Consider the following 16883-nt stretch of genomic DNA (forward strand, 5'->3'; position numbering starts at 1 on the left):
GTTAAACGAAACAACATTATGGTTCCATTAATCAGTTACATAATCATTGAACAACATGTAATTGATTACTAGTGGATCGCGCGAAAATTATTAATTACTGCGCTATTGATAACGTAATGATAATAACGTAATAATCGTCGTACTGCACAGCGCAACCCGGACTCGGCACAAAGCCGGTCGTGGCCATTGTCAATTTGTCTGTGTCGGCGATGCCAACAGATAAATTAAATGAGTAAAGCAGAAATTAATTTAACAGGGACTCGGTTAAACAATATAATTTCGTCACGTGACGCGCGGATGCAGTCGCAGCAACTCGGCGATTACAACAAGATTCGAAAACCCGTTGTAATTAAAGTCACTCCGGTGATACGCGATCCATTCTCTTTTTATATCGACCCTACGCGAACGTTCGTTTTGTAATATCGTCTTGCGATAACGAACAAATTGCATTAGTTTCAAACGCGTCATTCCTTTCGCTCGAAGTACAGTACAGAACACTGGTAATATCATTACGTTTGTTGTTTTGAAAGTTCCGCGGGAAGCTGCAGCTCTCACATGCGCTTGTAGCTTTTAATTTCGCGCGTTCTACTCTGTTGACGCTTCCAGTTTACTTTTTACTCATTAAGCAAATGACTGTGCGATATGAGCGCAATGCACGATCAAAGAAAATGCATCAGTGTTCACGCCGTGAACATTATATTTCCTTTTGCTCAGAGTGATATTGAGTCCCGACCGGTCCTTGCTTCAGTATTATTGACTGCATTTTTCGTGCCACTTTCCCCATCACCCATCCAGCTCTACGAGAGCAATGCGAGCTTTCAAAGATGCGTTTACGAGTATACGGACTTCTTTGTGAGAATCTTTTGTGCGATGGAAGCCGTGAAACGTATTTTTTGCGCATTTTAGTACTCTTATACAGTGTTAGTGGCGATATGAATTTAATACTGTAGTAGATATTTGGATAAAAATAGCATCATGAATGTATATGTTTCTCTTTCTCTCTTTCTCTCTTAATTTCTTGTTTTTAGTAGCTAGATTTTCAATCTTTTTAATCGCTCATTTGTGTCTGTTTTTAATGTTTTTATAAGTTGACATATTACGAGAATATAACTGCATAAATATATCTGATTATCAAAAAAGCAAAACTAATTTATAACTATAGCAAAAAGTTTAGTATAAGTTTATGCTTTCGATAAATCATCGTACTGTTAGAAAGTATAAAGAAAACTTTTAAAAACTATTACAATACTAGAAGAATGTAGAGAATATCTTCTAATTCTATAATATAAACATTTTAAGATTATATTGAACTTATTAGTTAAAAACAGTTTGGACTCTATTATATGCAAAGCTATAAATATATATAATTGATTACACATACCTATAAATTTATAAACTTGTGAGAGTTATTTTAATAAGTTTTTTAATAAAACAATGTCACGAATATAAAGTTATATCAGAATATTGTCACGAAAATTGCGCTATGAGGGAAAACCTGTGAGCGATGTGAACATCAATCGAATGAAACATGAAAGACAAGAAAGAAATGGCAGAATAATCCCGTTGAATGATCGACTGACCCGCTGCCCTTGCTCGTTCCTTTTAGTCTAGCACATTTTGCCGATGAAAGTCATAGTAACGCGCAACGTTTTCCGTCGATTAAACGATTGTTGCAAGCAGAAAGAAATACACGAATGAAAACTGTACGTCCGCACAGCCATTCTCTTTTTAAAATAAACTGCACTCAATTTGTCATCGGTAATTGCCAACGTCTGAGAAAAAAGCATTAAAAAATATAACTGTGGCAACGTATCGAATTAAAGAGGCGTTGTTAATGGAAAATCATCCATTATGGCAATAAATACATATATATGATAAGTTTTAATCAAAATATTCCGTTTATTCATATATTTATGTATTATAGAAATCATGCTTTTGACCAAACGATTATTTTCCTCTCTTGAGTATCTCTCTAAAGAGTCTTAATTTCTTTTCTATACAAGTATTACTTACTTTTGCTATTATTTCATAAAATTATATTATATTATTTCAATATAGTAAGATTATTATTTTAAGAAGGACAGCTCGTACTAAAATCAACTCTTTATTTTCTGAGGGAAATTTTTTCTTCCTTTGAAAGCTGTAAAAGTTTTATTTTGAAATGTGGCACGTTAGTCAGAGATCCTATCGCCATAACGTCATTCAACCGTTACAGTATATTAAAATTTCATATCGGTATTATATTCTACTAAAACAGTGCAGTCAAAATGAAAAAAATACTGATAGATGTGACAGGAACGCAAAGAGATTGAAAAATTAAATGGCTGGTTTGAAATTCCGTACGGCCGCGCTGAATTATTACGTGTCCGATGAATTAAAGGGGAAGAGAAATGCGTTAGGCCGTAATTCGTCTTTGGCGATGTTTTAGTATTATCAATCTTATCCGGATCGCGAAATGTAAATGTAAGTAACCGTGATGTGCGTGCGTTGAAGCCGAAAGAGAGGCGATCTGACATACACGAAATAATGGTGACCGTACTTTGTCACGGCTTATCTGCGCTTTTCCGGTTTTCGACCTTAACCGTGAAATATCAAAATGCGGGAATGCGACGAATCATCCGCACCATATCTCGATGAAAACAAAGAATTTAAATCAAATAATCACATGACCGTACTTTTATTCACAGTTTTTTTTATTTTATCCCGCCATGCAGAATATCTGTGCTTTGCATTTGCATCCGGTTATATTGCAAAAAAATTATAATATTAATGTAATAGCAACATATATGCTGTATTCTCTCAACATTTTATTCACAATTTCCTTCGAATATTCCAACAAGTTTATCTTAAGTATAAATGTGACTTGTCATATCATTACATGCATAATTTATAATTTATATCACTGAATCGTATATTGAAAGCTACGTATACACGGTGACACTTAGGGCGAACACTTATGTCTCGATCAGTGTCGTTATCGGCATAAAGTAATTTTATGTAACAAATATTGAAATTGCATGTGGCATCAAAGAAACAATTTCTATTTTTAACAAACTGTTGGTTGTATTTTATTAATGGTGCATAGAATAATAAAATTATTTTTGATAGTTATATTTATTAATAATGCTTCTCACATGTACATGTATATTATATGTATATCACATACGCACACATATACTACGTTCTATTTAACATGCATATGTGCGATTTGTTAGAAACTATATGCGATTTGCACATGCTTTTGCTGACGTCCTGAAAAATAAAAGAAACGCTATGCAGTCGTCGCAATCAATGCACCATTATTCTTGTTGGTTATCCTCTCGGGAAAATTTATGGGTAAACAATAGTCCACCGGTTGCGGCGTTGATCTACGCTATTGCTATTGCCGTTCTACCGATCGACCAAGCCGATTTTCAATACGTTGGACGAATTTAGAGCTGCTTACAATTGGCAGAAAATAAAGAACACTGCACATATGCACCGATCTTTAAGCGTATTTCGTTGATCCGTTTATCTGCCTGTCCCAACACGCGGAATAACTGACCGTTGGCAATAAAGCGCTTTCAAAATACATTGTCCAAGTTTATCAAAACATGCCGTGTGAGTTTCTTTTTTTTATTATGAACGTCAAGAAACAGCGAATGCACGAATATCGAAAAAAAAGCACGTCAAAAGTTTGAACTGCGAATAAAGAATCAAGAAAAAAGTAGCATCATGTAAAACTTTAAGTTCTATTTTTAATTGAAAATAATAAAGTATCTTTTGTTTTCCTTAAAAAGTTTGCGTTTCTGTAATTAGCCGGCTTTTCTTCTTAATTTTCAAAACTTGTTAAGAAACAGCAGACATTAATCCAAGTGTTTAAGATATATTTATGTTGTTATTAAAGTTGCTGTGAATGTTATGTTATGAAAAAGCAACAGAATTTTAGATAGAAATTTATAACTGAATTCTTCTCTTCACCATCTCTTTCTTTATTTAAAAACATAATTGCAATACTCTTATATTACAAGAATAAGAACTTCTTTAGGATTTTATATAAATAAAAAGAGATTTTTGTTTCAATACAAATTATTTAAATAAATTATACATACTATTTTGCGAAATTGTTATTTAAAAATTTAGTTGTACTTGTGTCTTTTTTTATGTCCTTATATCTGTGCAACTTTAGCACAGACATATTTTCTACTTTTCTTGTTCTCGTGAGATTTCACAGTCACGCAAAATTTCATAACATGCGAGCGAAACGCGGCGAAATGAAGAGATAATCCAAGATACGTTGAATAATCGGCGAAGCCACAGCTTGTTCGTAACGCGCTTCTTCGTTTCTCTTCCTTGCACTTTTACGTGCCTTTCCTCCGTAGCATTGAACGAAACTGTGCGAACCAGCACGTAGAAATAAATGCGGCGATTGCGCGGAATAAACGCCTCACAAATCACGCTCATCTCTGTTCGTTCGTGTTTTCAACGACGGCGAATTCGTTCTTTATCTTTCTGTACGAAAGCAGTAGGAGTTTGAGAAAAGGCGATCAGACGGACGCAGAATCAGTTTAAAATCTTCATAGATGCGAGGAAATCGTGCTTGTGAAAGCTTCGATCCGTGTATAAAATTAAATATGTTTCTGTACAATCGTATCCCATATCAAATAGAATTTTTATATAATTATAATACAATAAACAACAGTTTTGTAATTTGAATGTTGATTTAAATAATACTTGATAATACTTGATTAATATTTGAAGATCAATATATAAAATGATACAATAATAATAAAAAATGGAATATAGATGTAAGTATTTTAAGACGGTCTAGATTTTAAGGATTTTATGGATTGCAAATGCCCCAGTCTTTTTCTTTTTATTATCCTAACAGGACACAAAACAAAGAATGGTCATTCTATAAGAGCAAGACTTCGGAAATGGAAGAACTCTAAGCGAGAGAAATTCACGTCCGGTAGTTCGAAACGAAGAACGATCGCCGATTATCGCGATGGCGTCCTGCCTATTTCTTACCTCACCACTCTTGAAAGTATCCTTGAGTATCTTCTCTTTCCAGGGTTTAATGCGCTTTCAAACCTTCTTCTGTTATTCGCGATGATGCATTTTGCGGCAGAATTACGATGAGGCAGGCGTTGCCAAAGTAGAATCGATAGATTATCGATTTACTACATCACACACATCATAATCACATTAACAATATTGCGCCAGTAATTAATACATTGTCTACTTAAAGTAATTTTATCATCGGTTGTAGTCCTGATAATCGATATACTGCACTGATGAAATTTTGTGAGAATGCATGATAAAATGAACTTTATGGTATGTGATAATAAAATAACTTATATTTTGCGGACAATTAAATAAATATTTTCCGGCTGTTATTGTATTAATTATTATCGAAATAATATAATCGGACAGATTGCATGATTTATGACAATGTAAATTAATTGATGTTACTTAAGAATCGCATAAGATTGTACAAGAACTCAATTATTATTTAGGAAGATCCTCTGTAGTACTAAGACAGAAGATGGATTCAAAAACTAATAAGATAATGTAGGTAATATTAAATAAAACTAACTTCTTTATAGAATCTGATCACGAAATCTAGAGTTTATTATATAAACTTCGGATGTGGTACAATGAAGAAGAGCAAACGCGAACGTCTTTACACGGCGGACGTTCAAGACTCTCTATCTAGGCCTTTGTCTCTGCGGCTATGTTCGGTACATTCCTATTTTGACATAGTATCTCGACAAATAGTGCCGGCGAACAAAGGAGCACGATTCTGGCGCAAACAACATGACCTTTTCATGTTGCTTAACAGGTATTACAGAAAAATCAATCTATCTAAGAATCACTCTAATTCACGCTCCCACAATAATCAATTATAAGGTATAAACATTTATATAGAAAAAATTTATATATTTATATAGAATAAATTTATATAGATAGAAAACATATATTTAGATATAATTAATATTTTACAGCACAAGCTCTTATTATTTTACAAATATGTTTAACATTAACATAATAACTACTATCATTTTGTTTCTACATAGGAAAATATTTCAGTGTATTGTTTCTTTTAAGCCATGCATCTTTCTCATTTATCCCACAGTAATACATTCTGCTACGTGCGCATATGATAATAATGTCGTTTCTTCTCAAAAGACAATAGAGGTAAGTAAATTCCGTATATCAAGCTTTACGTATTTGATTTAAAAAATATTGAAATTTTTTCCTCATGAAAAATTTAGGAAAAAAGCAGATATTTTAATTTTAAAAGACATATTTTCACAAAAAGAAAACAAATATTTTAATTAATATTATACTAGATTCACATAATTTATTATTGGCTAAAGAATTACTTTGACCAATTAGTCTAATGTCAATACATTTAATAATTTTTATTTTAATAATTACTATAATAACAATGTATTATATAATAATTAGTTCTTTATCATCAAAACAGTCTACTAAATCTTTTCAAATGCATGTTGCATAAAATCATCAGCATTGTACATTTTCATTATATCATTATCATTTTCATTATATTTTCATTATATTTTTACGACAACGTATTTTGAGCGAATCCGAATGTTTAATCATTCTTTTTCCTTCCCTGTTGCTAAAAAGAAATATACTTGACAATTCTTAGTCCTTTTAACGGCGTGTCCTGCCTCGAGCACGTTCCGTTTCTTCTTGTATCCTACAATCAGCACGATTAGAAATCTCATAATATCAAAAAGAAACCATGAAACGGGCAGGCCTGAGGATAGAGGAAAAATTGGATGAGCTCGTCCGAGTCCGATATCGTAAAATTCGGTAATAATCCGGTAATGAAATTTCAGATATTTATGGTGGCTCGTCACGCACTCTTCTCCAGGAACGAGCAACGCTCGAATTTTATTTTATGGCAATTTGACTTTACGGGTGCGTTGCATCGGTTACTGATACCTGTATTCCCGCCGAAAATCGCCGAGAAAAATTACGCAGTCTAATCTTTTTTACGTGTTCACAATTTCGTCATAAAACCCCGCGAGATACCGTATGCCGTTCGGTGCGCGCGGAACCAAGTACGAGCGCCTGGCTCGTTGGTGCATTCTTTCGATTGCATGATGCATCATGAAAAATACGTACGTTATTCCTGCGAGCTTGTACAAAAGTGTATTGCTATGGGAAAAATGAGGGTAGTTGGCAATAAATGAAGCATATTTGCGAATCGATTGAGGAGAGTAGAGTTCTGTATTTATTGGATCGCGATATTCTTATACAAATATCTTAAATATGAATTTCAAAGATATGAATTATTCATTTTCAGATGTAGGTATACGATATTTGAATTAAATATTTATATTGTGTTATAAATTTATAATATACTAACATTTGAATTTACTTAAAATAACATATTAGATACCAACGCTATAAGTGCATTTATTTAAAACAAAATCATATCAAAAAGCGATTGAGAATAATAAAAGTGATTTGTTACGATTAATATTTATAGATCTTTTTATGAAGTTGAATATCTTCATGCTGTCTAACTTCAATGAAACAGAAAATAAGATTTGACTTTATTTGAGTAATAAGCATCTTTATCCCATCGACAGAAGTTTTATAGTAGTGTGCTACAGTTAATGTAAGAGATTTCAAACTTATCATTTCATTCTTAATATTAAATCTTAATCTTATAAAATTAAACAAGCATTTTTATTGAAGTCAACTTTCCACTAAGCTCGTCGATTGCAAATTTTTTCTTGCCGATTTATTACAAGAGAGATTGCAAAGTTACAAATAATGCCACAACGAAAAGTATGAATTGAGTACTTTATAATAGAGCATAATGCTTTTAAATTGTGTTGAAAAACTCCTTTCACTATTTTTTAGATACACATAGCTTTATATACACACAGTTTTATTACTTTTTTCAATAAATTTTTTAATAAAATATCAGGAATGACTAATTTCCTAATGATTAATATCAGTAATAAAATATTAGTTACGTTATTGTATCACAAAATTTGCAATTAAATTGTTTTCAATAGATTTAATCAATTTTTGTATTTTATCAACAACCTGCTATCACATCATATCTATCAAAATACAATAATATGGATATATTTGCTAATTTTGCAATGTACTAATCACATTTACTATCTACTGCTGATATGTTACGAGCAGTCACTTTATTGAATATCACTTATGTAAATTATACATATATATGTTTTTGAATATATTTTATACATACATATACAGAAATCAAAATTTATAATTTTACAATTATATTTGAATATGTATCATCAATTAATAATTGAATGTTGGATAGCTATTATCACGCGCTGATACTGACGGATCTCTAATATAGCAAGAGAGAGCTCTGAAGGTCCAACAGATCCTTCTTTTTCCTACTATGTAGGTCTCGTAAAATCCACTTGATAAGGACCCAGCATCGATAAATATTATCATCATTAAAATATTATTATTAAAGGGATCCTGGAGTCCTCTCTATTACTGCAAGTGTAAATAGTGGGCGCGAATTAAATTACACCCTGTATACCATAAAACTGACCTTTTTAAGTCCTTTACAGAATACAGGAGAATACACCTCCCACAATCTCTTTTTTACTACGCTTTTAAAGTCACTTTGAAAAGCTTCATTATATTCCTTTATTTTATCCCGAGTGCGGATGGTCGAAATTTTCTGCGTATAAATTACCAAATTTTTGTAAACAACATTTTAACTGTAATTTTTGTGCAAATGGCAACACTGTTTCACTAGTAGTCACTCCAGGATCACCTTAATTACTCGAAATTTTACGTGGTTGTTTGCAAAATGGTACAGGACTTTTTAATTCAGTTTCACGAGATCTACCTGCGAGAGATTTTTCGCATTATGTCAGACACCCTGTATATGAAAACTATAATTGTTTTAACAAACAAAGTTTTAATATCACAATATCGTTTCGATTATTGATACGATACATAACCCATACAGCACAAAATATTCGGAGAATGTTCTAACAACATGATTTCCATATATTCTGAGAATATTCGAAAGAATATTCATAAATAGTTCCACGAATGTTCTAAATGTTATTGGTATGTTATTTGGTAAGTACTCAGAATATTCTAATGATATTTCAATGAATATTCTTATAATATTTTATTTCTTATAATATTATAAGAATATTCATTGAAATATCATTAGAATATTCTAGGAATATTGTGGGAAATATTATAAGAAATAAAATATTATAAGAATATTCATTGAAATATCATTAGAATATTCTAGGAATATTGTGGGAAATATTATAAGAAATAAAATATTATAAGAATATTCATTGAAATATCATTAGAATATTCTGAGTACTTACCAAATAACATACCAATAACATTTAGAACATTCGTGGAACTATTTATGAATATTCTTTCGAATATTCTCAGAATATATGGAAATCATGTTGTAAGAACATTCTCCGAATATTTTGTGCTGTATGTAGTATTTCATACTTTTCTTTTGCGAACAACTAGTTTAACTTTAATTTCTAATTAAAAATTCATTTCTTGTAAAATCGAGAAGATGTAAAGCCAGAATTTTAAATTTGAAACGAATAAGTCTCGTCTCGCTCTTTCATCGAGAGAATCGATTGTCGAGTAACTAGAAAAGCTAATCGATATGAGTTTGTGCAACTTCTCATCGCTCTTGTTGGCAGTCCTGCGCCCAAATGGAATGTTGCTATTGCTGTTCCAGTGACGGGCCAAGATGGTCGAAGGATGACAACATACAACTGTCAACTGGTGCAAACGGCTGACATTTCCAAGAGATTGGAGGGAAAATGTCTCATATACAGTATGTGGACGAGTTGGTCAAGGAGTACTTGCTGTTCAGGGGCTTCAGTCAGACCCTGAAGGCTTTCGACAACGACTTGAAGGCGGAAAAAGAGAAGGGATTCAGGGTGAGGACAAGTGTAGCGATAAATTAATCGTGGAACGTGTGGCAAAATGATAAAGATATCGCTCGCCAAAAGGGTCAAGGCTCAGGACAGTCACTGCGATCCGCTCGTCGTTACGTCATGCTCTTATTACATTACATTCTGCTTCTCTATTCTTTCGACACGCTCGCTCCGTTTATCACTATTTCTCGTGCACTAGATACATTATCTTACATGTAAACATACTGATGCGTAAGCTGCACATCCTATGTTTTGCAACGTGTAAAAGTTGACATGCCGATGATAGCTGCCTGAAAGCGCCTGTAACGTTTGATCGCACAGATAGACAAGATAGTCGATCAGCTGATGCAGTACATATACAATTACGACCTGGTGTCGCTGAGGGAACTGTGGGGACACTTGGACACTCGAATGTTCTGTCGACTGGAGAGTCACTTCACACCTGCGATCAGGAAACTGGAGAACTCAGTGCTGAAAATGTACCTGGTGAATGCAGCGGTGAACGGCAAGCAGGATAAGATCCAGGAGTTTTTTAACAAAATGGCATCAGAATTACAAGGGCATTCAGAGTGGAAAGAGTGGTTTGGTATATGGACGCCTCATTCACGCCTTAAATTTATGATCTTGTGGTATTTGTGATCTTTGTGATGTAACGCATATGCCTTGTGTTACGTTGCAGCGTTTCCGTTTGTCAAAAATCCTGAGGACAATCCGACTTACTCCGTTCATTTTAGCAAACAGTGGCACGACACTATGTTGGTATCCTTACACAATTTCCTAGCAACGATTTTTCAAGTAGGTAAAAAGATTATCTATCGTCACGCTCTCAGAGCTAAGCTTAATTTCTTTAAAAAATAACAGACTTAATAATAAAAATTAATAAATTAAGCGCAAATATCACTAAACGAATGCGTTTATTATTCACATTTTGACTGTTGAAACAATGATTAATCGCATGCACGTTTGCATAGTATAAAATGTGATACTGAGAGACTTGATTATATTCTAGTGTATGCCGCAGCCGACGTTACTCACGATAGACGAGGACACAAATAAACTGAAACGATTGCAGGAGGAGAACGAAGCGCTGAGGCAACGGCTGAGCGAATCCGCTAAAATAGACAACATATCGGACGTGAATCCGGGCCCAGTACCCCAACATCCCCCGCTCATGGATGATTTTTACATTATTGCTCAGTATGTTCACGTTCGCTGTGCTTCGTTAGAAAAAAAGTGTGCAATCTCTAACATGACTTGATTTAATAACAGAGAGTCGCCATTGCTGGAGAATCCTAAGACACTGAGGAGCCTCATAAGGAACATAGGCGGTGGATCTAGCCCGATTTTAAACAGGAAACCCGCAACAACCGTGAAAAAGTTTACGGAACCCGAGACGAGCTCAACGAAACGGACGAATACGAAGGGACGAGTTAACTCGATCAGCAAGTCCGAGTCAGCGGTCGCAAAGAGGAGCATTAGCTGTGATTCGCGATTGAGCAGCTCCAGGAAAAGAGATTCTTCCATGGATACCGCAGTTGCCGAGAGGAAAACCAAGGAGAAGATAGACTCTAGTTACATCCTTCTAAGTCAGGTGGTTAAAGATGTTAAATCTCTCGTTGTTAATCTCAAGGAATCTCTAGCAAGTGCTTTCGCTAGTCGAATGCACGTGCATAACGCAAGTAACGTTTACAGGAGGAATACACGGAGCACAAGACCTCGATAATTCAGTGCAAGAGCAACGCCAGCGGTTCGTACGTCGCGACGGGCGACGCCGACGGTATCATCAAAGTGTGGACGCCGATTCCCTCACCAAAGTAACAATCGCGCATAATTTTCTCTATTTACACGGTGTCGGAGCGTTTTTAATGTGTAATTTTCTCGTTTTCAGAACTGTCACCACGTTCACCTCCGCTGCGACGAACGCCAACAAAGCTATCACCTCGTTGGATTGGATATCGAAGAACGAGCGTTACTTCCTGCACGGGGACAACAACGGCTTGATCCAGCTGCACGATACGCGCGACTGCAAAACGCTCTGGGACATCCAGCACGAGAACTCGCGGATCGTCACCCTGATCTGCAATCCCACGGAATCGACGTTCGTCTGCTCCGTGTCGGACGGCGTCGAGAATAAGCTGCTGCTGTACGACATAAAAACGCGGAAGCTCGAGAGAACCTTGCCGCTGGAGCAGAACGTCACTGCTCTGTGCTCCGCGTTCAATCACAACGGCCAGTTACTCATCACGGGGCTATCCAATGGCAATATGCTGATACACGATCTCAGGAGAAACGAGATAATCGACAATCTCAACTGCCACTCTAGCCCGATTATCGATATAGAATTGATCAATGACTTTACGAACATATGCGCGCAAAGCGAGGACGGAAAACTATGCCAAAGAAGCTTGAATCACTCCGGGAAGATCTTGTGGGAAACGAAGATCAAGATCGAGAAGAATCCCGTTCACGGAAAACTGTTCACTTTTGACCAGAGCGGAAGTTACATGTTGCTCTGCACGCAGACTGGAGGAAATATATATAAAGTATGTTTCTTCATATACAAGTATACGTAAAATTTCAAGCTGTACAATAGCTTATATCTTGATACGTATGGAATTTTCAGATGCCACCGGGCGCGCAAGGGAAAATTCTAGAGCTAGGCGGGCACAAGGGCACCCTATGCTGCGACTGGTCGACTGCCAATCAATCCGGGACTTGTATAACCGGGGGCGCGGAAGGAAAAGCGCGAGTATCGACGCTACTCTCACCATGATATAGGAATAAAATTAGCATCTGTATAAATTCGTAAGGCAAACTGGATATTTACCGATATGATATTAACGAAAGATTTTGTAGATATTATTTTAATCGTTGTGTGAAACACTCGCAAGTGACTGTGAAATAAGGAAGTCGGATTAAGTTTTAGGACGTTACGATTAAATATTGCCAAAGCATTGGTAACCCGTGTAAAGAGAAATCTCGATATATTTTATGAAGAGTACAATGAATGCCAAGGTTGCGGACACATCGCGATAGTTACACAAGAGTAGCGATTGTAATATAATAATAACGGTCTTTTAACGAGCAATCAGGGACTATCAAATGTAAAATGTACAGAGAATACTGTAATTATCGGGATAATCAAGCAATCTCTGAGATTATTACATGACAATTTTCTTCAATTTTGTAATATATTAAAGATGCGGGAGCGAGAAAAAGACAACGCGGTCTCATGTAAAGAATTAGAATTAGAAAGATCGAACGTGTACAAGAAATCAAGATAATGTCAATAAAAAGCAAGTCAATTTTAAGATTGCACGTCTTACATATCACATTTCCCAAATTTATTGCCATTACAGCACAAATTTTCCCATAATAACTTGAGCATTTTCCTTCAGAGAATGATGTTATATATGAAATGCTCTCACCTCTCAGATCTTTACATCTAACATGAAAGTAGCTTTAAATGCGGCCTTCTCATGGACCATCTATTAAATGGACCCGCTATATCTAGCTGCGGAGACCAGTATCTTCTAAGGGCTTCAGTTATCTCGGAAGGCGTTAGCGGTTTCGCCACATAGACATTCTGCAAGGAAAGAAACATGTATTATTCGCCTCGTATTATTTGTATCTCGCAATTCTCAGATGCAATACGCACTTTATGATAATACGGCTTGTACGTGATCGGATTAACATAACTGAGCCGTTGCCGATCGATCGCATCGCCGCCGTGCAATTTACTTTGATCTTGCCGGACGAGGAAAGTCAGATCAACAATCTCGGCAACCGTTTCGTACGCGAGATAACTCAAGATCGTGTACGCTTGCTTCGACAGTGTGACATCACCTGTAAATCACGGAACACGATAATTAGAGTATGATGAATGAATAAATCGATGCAACGATTTAGTGGAAAGTAGTCGGAACATTACCACCGACGCATATCCAATCGTTGAATTTGTGCTGATTTTTATTCGCAAAGGAAACGCGACGTGCTTTGCTGAATTTCATGTAACGCACTTCGTCCATGGACCGCGCCGCGATGTCGGCGCGGATGCACCTGCGCTGCTTGACCTCGTCGACCGCGAACGTGCTCTCAAAAAGTTCACCCGTGTTGTCGATCTGCTCTAGGAAGCTCTGAAATGGCATTTTCTTCTTCGTACCGTCTATCTCGTCAGATTCCACAATCATGTTCTGCGGCACGTCGGTTGTCATCATCTTTTGAACCGAACAGCCCAACTCTTTGAGCTCTGAAAGGTAAAGGTTTACTCTGTAAACAGCAGCGATAGCGCAACGTAGCTCAAAAGGAGATTGTTGATGAAACTGAATTATGTTTCCTTACCAAGATATTTCATGAGACGCCGCAGTTTCATCTTGTTTTTGCGCAATAGAAAGAGGATGTCCTCTCCGCTGATAACGCTATTCTTTTTCGAACTGGCTCGCCTGTCGGCAATTTCGCATGCTCTTCTAACAATTGTTTTCATTTGTTGTAACACGACGTCCTCTATGACCTTTGCAGACTCCAACAGCGGTTCGTTACTGTCACCAAATCCATGCATCATTTGTCGAATTTCTGCAGAAAATATGCGAATTTGAGTAATTTCTCATCCCGAATAAGCATGTACTTCTTCATTGTATGCATGCCAGGATCCTAGTATCCATAACCTCAAAATCACATGATATTACATATACCTTGAGTGTAATCCAATTCAGTGTCGGGCATCTTTGAAAATGATGCTTCTGCCATTGTTGCTTGAACGTATTACTATTTTATTGAGTGACAATCAGTATATAAAATGTTTTACTAAAAATAAATAGCGTGCATTCACATAAATAAAAACGTTATTCAGCTACGTTTAGCTAACTGTTAGTACTGCCACCTATCCGCCAAGCAGCGTTCGTAGATTCTGATAGGGCATCGTATGCATGGCGCTAAATTATCGTATTTGAATAAAAATTATCGTACAAATTTGAAAATATAATAAATCATTTCATATTATTTCTTTTATTAGAGATAATCGTTTAAAAAATAAGTTCGTGATCAATATTAATTGCTCTCGGATTTATTTAAATCCGTTCACTCGAAAATAATATAAAACGCTAATAACGCTTTTTCTTTTTTCTTTTCAGATGAAATAACTTATATAAAAGATTGAACGAATAAAAAAATGGAAATTTTGTTATTCATTGTAGCAAAATGTCAATCTGCTGCTTTCAGAGCATCAATGAAAGACATACCGCTTTCAATATCTTTCTGTATGGATCGTCAAACAATTAGAAATATATTTCGTGATAAAAAATATATTGTATTATCTGTAATTTATTATTCATTTACAACGTGTTCGGGCACAATCTTAGCAACCTTCCGGAATTCTTTGGACATAGATTTTGGGCACTGCATCTGTGTCCAACTGACTGGTATCATGGCTACACCTGTGAAAAAAATTAAGTTATTACAATAAAAAAAAATAAAAATAAACAGAATCACAATAATATTGAACAGAAACATAGATATTCTGAATATCTGAATTTTTACCTTCCTCACTATGAGCTATAGCCACTCCCAATTCGTTTTCTGCAGTACTCAACTGATAAGTATGTGCTTCTGTCATTGGCAACTATTAAAAAGAGAAAAAAATATTTATACGATATAACTAATTTATTTAAATATACTAAAATATAATAAAATAAAACGAAGCGTACAACTCTTGCCAGAATTATGTCTCCAGGTCGATACGACTTGTACATTTCTACTCTGTCCTTGTCAACCGCTCGAACATCTTCCTTCCTTAAGATTCCTTTGTAAGGTCTTGTCAATACTATGTCACCGACACACTTGATGCTGCATTTGCAAAATCTGTGATTAACTACAGTGACCATAGCTGTCACGATGTCACCTGGTGCAGGAACAATACTTTGCTCTGTTATACCACGCACAGTAATTGTGTGAGTCTGCAACATGGATTGAAAAAGAAACATTTATTCCATTTATATATATATATATATATATATAATATAGTTAATAATAAAAGAACATACGACACAAAACTTACTTTTTCGTCTGTTAGTTGCACAACGCCGGCAAGCTTCGAATAAATATAGCCTTGTTCCTCATACGTGCCAAGCCCAGCTAACCTAACTTGGTTCGCTATGCACAACCTTTGTCCTTTAATATCGAACAATTAGTGAGATAACTATTATAAATTTAAGTCATCAGTTATGGAAAATGCATCGATAATTACCGGGCACGCAAATGATAATGTCCTCCTGCTCCTCAGAATCCATCATTTGTCGCTATTCCTTTCAGTAATGATGATTTCCTTTTTTTTCCTTATTGATTTGATGCCTCGAGGTACGCGTCCTTAACCTGTTAATATTTTTGATTTCTTGAATCCTAAAAACACTTCTTAGTCGATAACCTAACCTTAAATTCTTATGTTATTTTCCTAATATTTTTCACAAATTTGTATTATATTTATATTAAATATATTAGGTTATGTTGACCAAGTTATGTTGCAACTTCTTCAGGTGGTATCACTGCGAAGCGGCGACTAGTATTATGTCACGTGACTGTGATCAGTTTGAAATCGACTATCAATAGGTTTTTGAATCTATTCAAATTTATTCAAATGTATGTAGAATCGATTTATCTCGATCACAGTTAGTCACGAAACAGGTCGCGTTCATGTCGCTCCGTATCTCTCGTGATTGCTACTGTTAAAAAATGAATCTCGCGTGTGATATTGCAAGTGTCTCATAAAGTAGTGTTGATCGTACTTTGTAATATATTAGGCATTACACATTATTACTATTATATGTCGTGAATATCAATATCGGTAACTAGCTTCTGTGCGTCCGAGGCTGATCGAAGATGCAAAATGGCTGCATAATCGTCAGGTATATTATCATTTTATAATTGACTGTATATAAT

The 16883-nt window shown here is 35.3% G+C and overlaps 2 protein-coding genes across 2 annotated transcripts; one reads left to right on the forward strand and one right to left on the reverse strand.

The window, feature by feature from the left end:
* The first annotated feature begins 9729 nt into the window (after positions 1-9729).
* On the forward strand, positions 9730-13262 carry LOC105275397 (WD repeat-containing protein 91). The gene is made up of 8 exons (XM_011332202.3): positions 9730-9956; positions 10275-10539; positions 10633-10748; positions 10963-11150; positions 11223-11544; positions 11646-11767; positions 11842-12496; positions 12577-13262. The coding sequence occupies exons 1-8, from the start codon at positions 9837-9839 to the stop codon at positions 12724-12726; spliced, it is 1938 nt and encodes a 645-aa protein (XP_011330504.1). The 5' UTR covers positions 9730-9836; the 3' UTR covers positions 12727-13262.
* Positions 12921-16472, reverse strand: LOC105275396 (transcription initiation protein SPT3 homolog). The gene is made up of 8 exons (XM_026975431.1): positions 16195-16472; positions 16006-16118; positions 15656-15904; positions 15489-15570; positions 14295-14525; positions 13885-14202; positions 13612-13799; positions 12921-13539 (listed from the first exon to the last, which is right to left on the reverse strand). Exons 1-8 carry the CDS (start codon positions 16238-16240, stop codon positions 13399-13401), a joined length of 1368 nt encoding a protein of 455 aa, XP_026831232.1. The 5' UTR covers positions 16241-16472; the 3' UTR covers positions 12921-13398.
* Between the last annotated feature and the right edge of the window lie 411 nt (positions 16473-16883).

The sequence above is a fragment of the Ooceraea biroi genome, chromosome 2, assembly GCF_003672135.1.
Source record: "Ooceraea biroi isolate clonal line C1 chromosome 2, Obir_v5.4, whole genome shotgun sequence".
Lineage (NCBI taxonomy): Eukaryota > Metazoa > Arthropoda > Insecta > Hymenoptera > Formicidae > Ooceraea > Ooceraea biroi.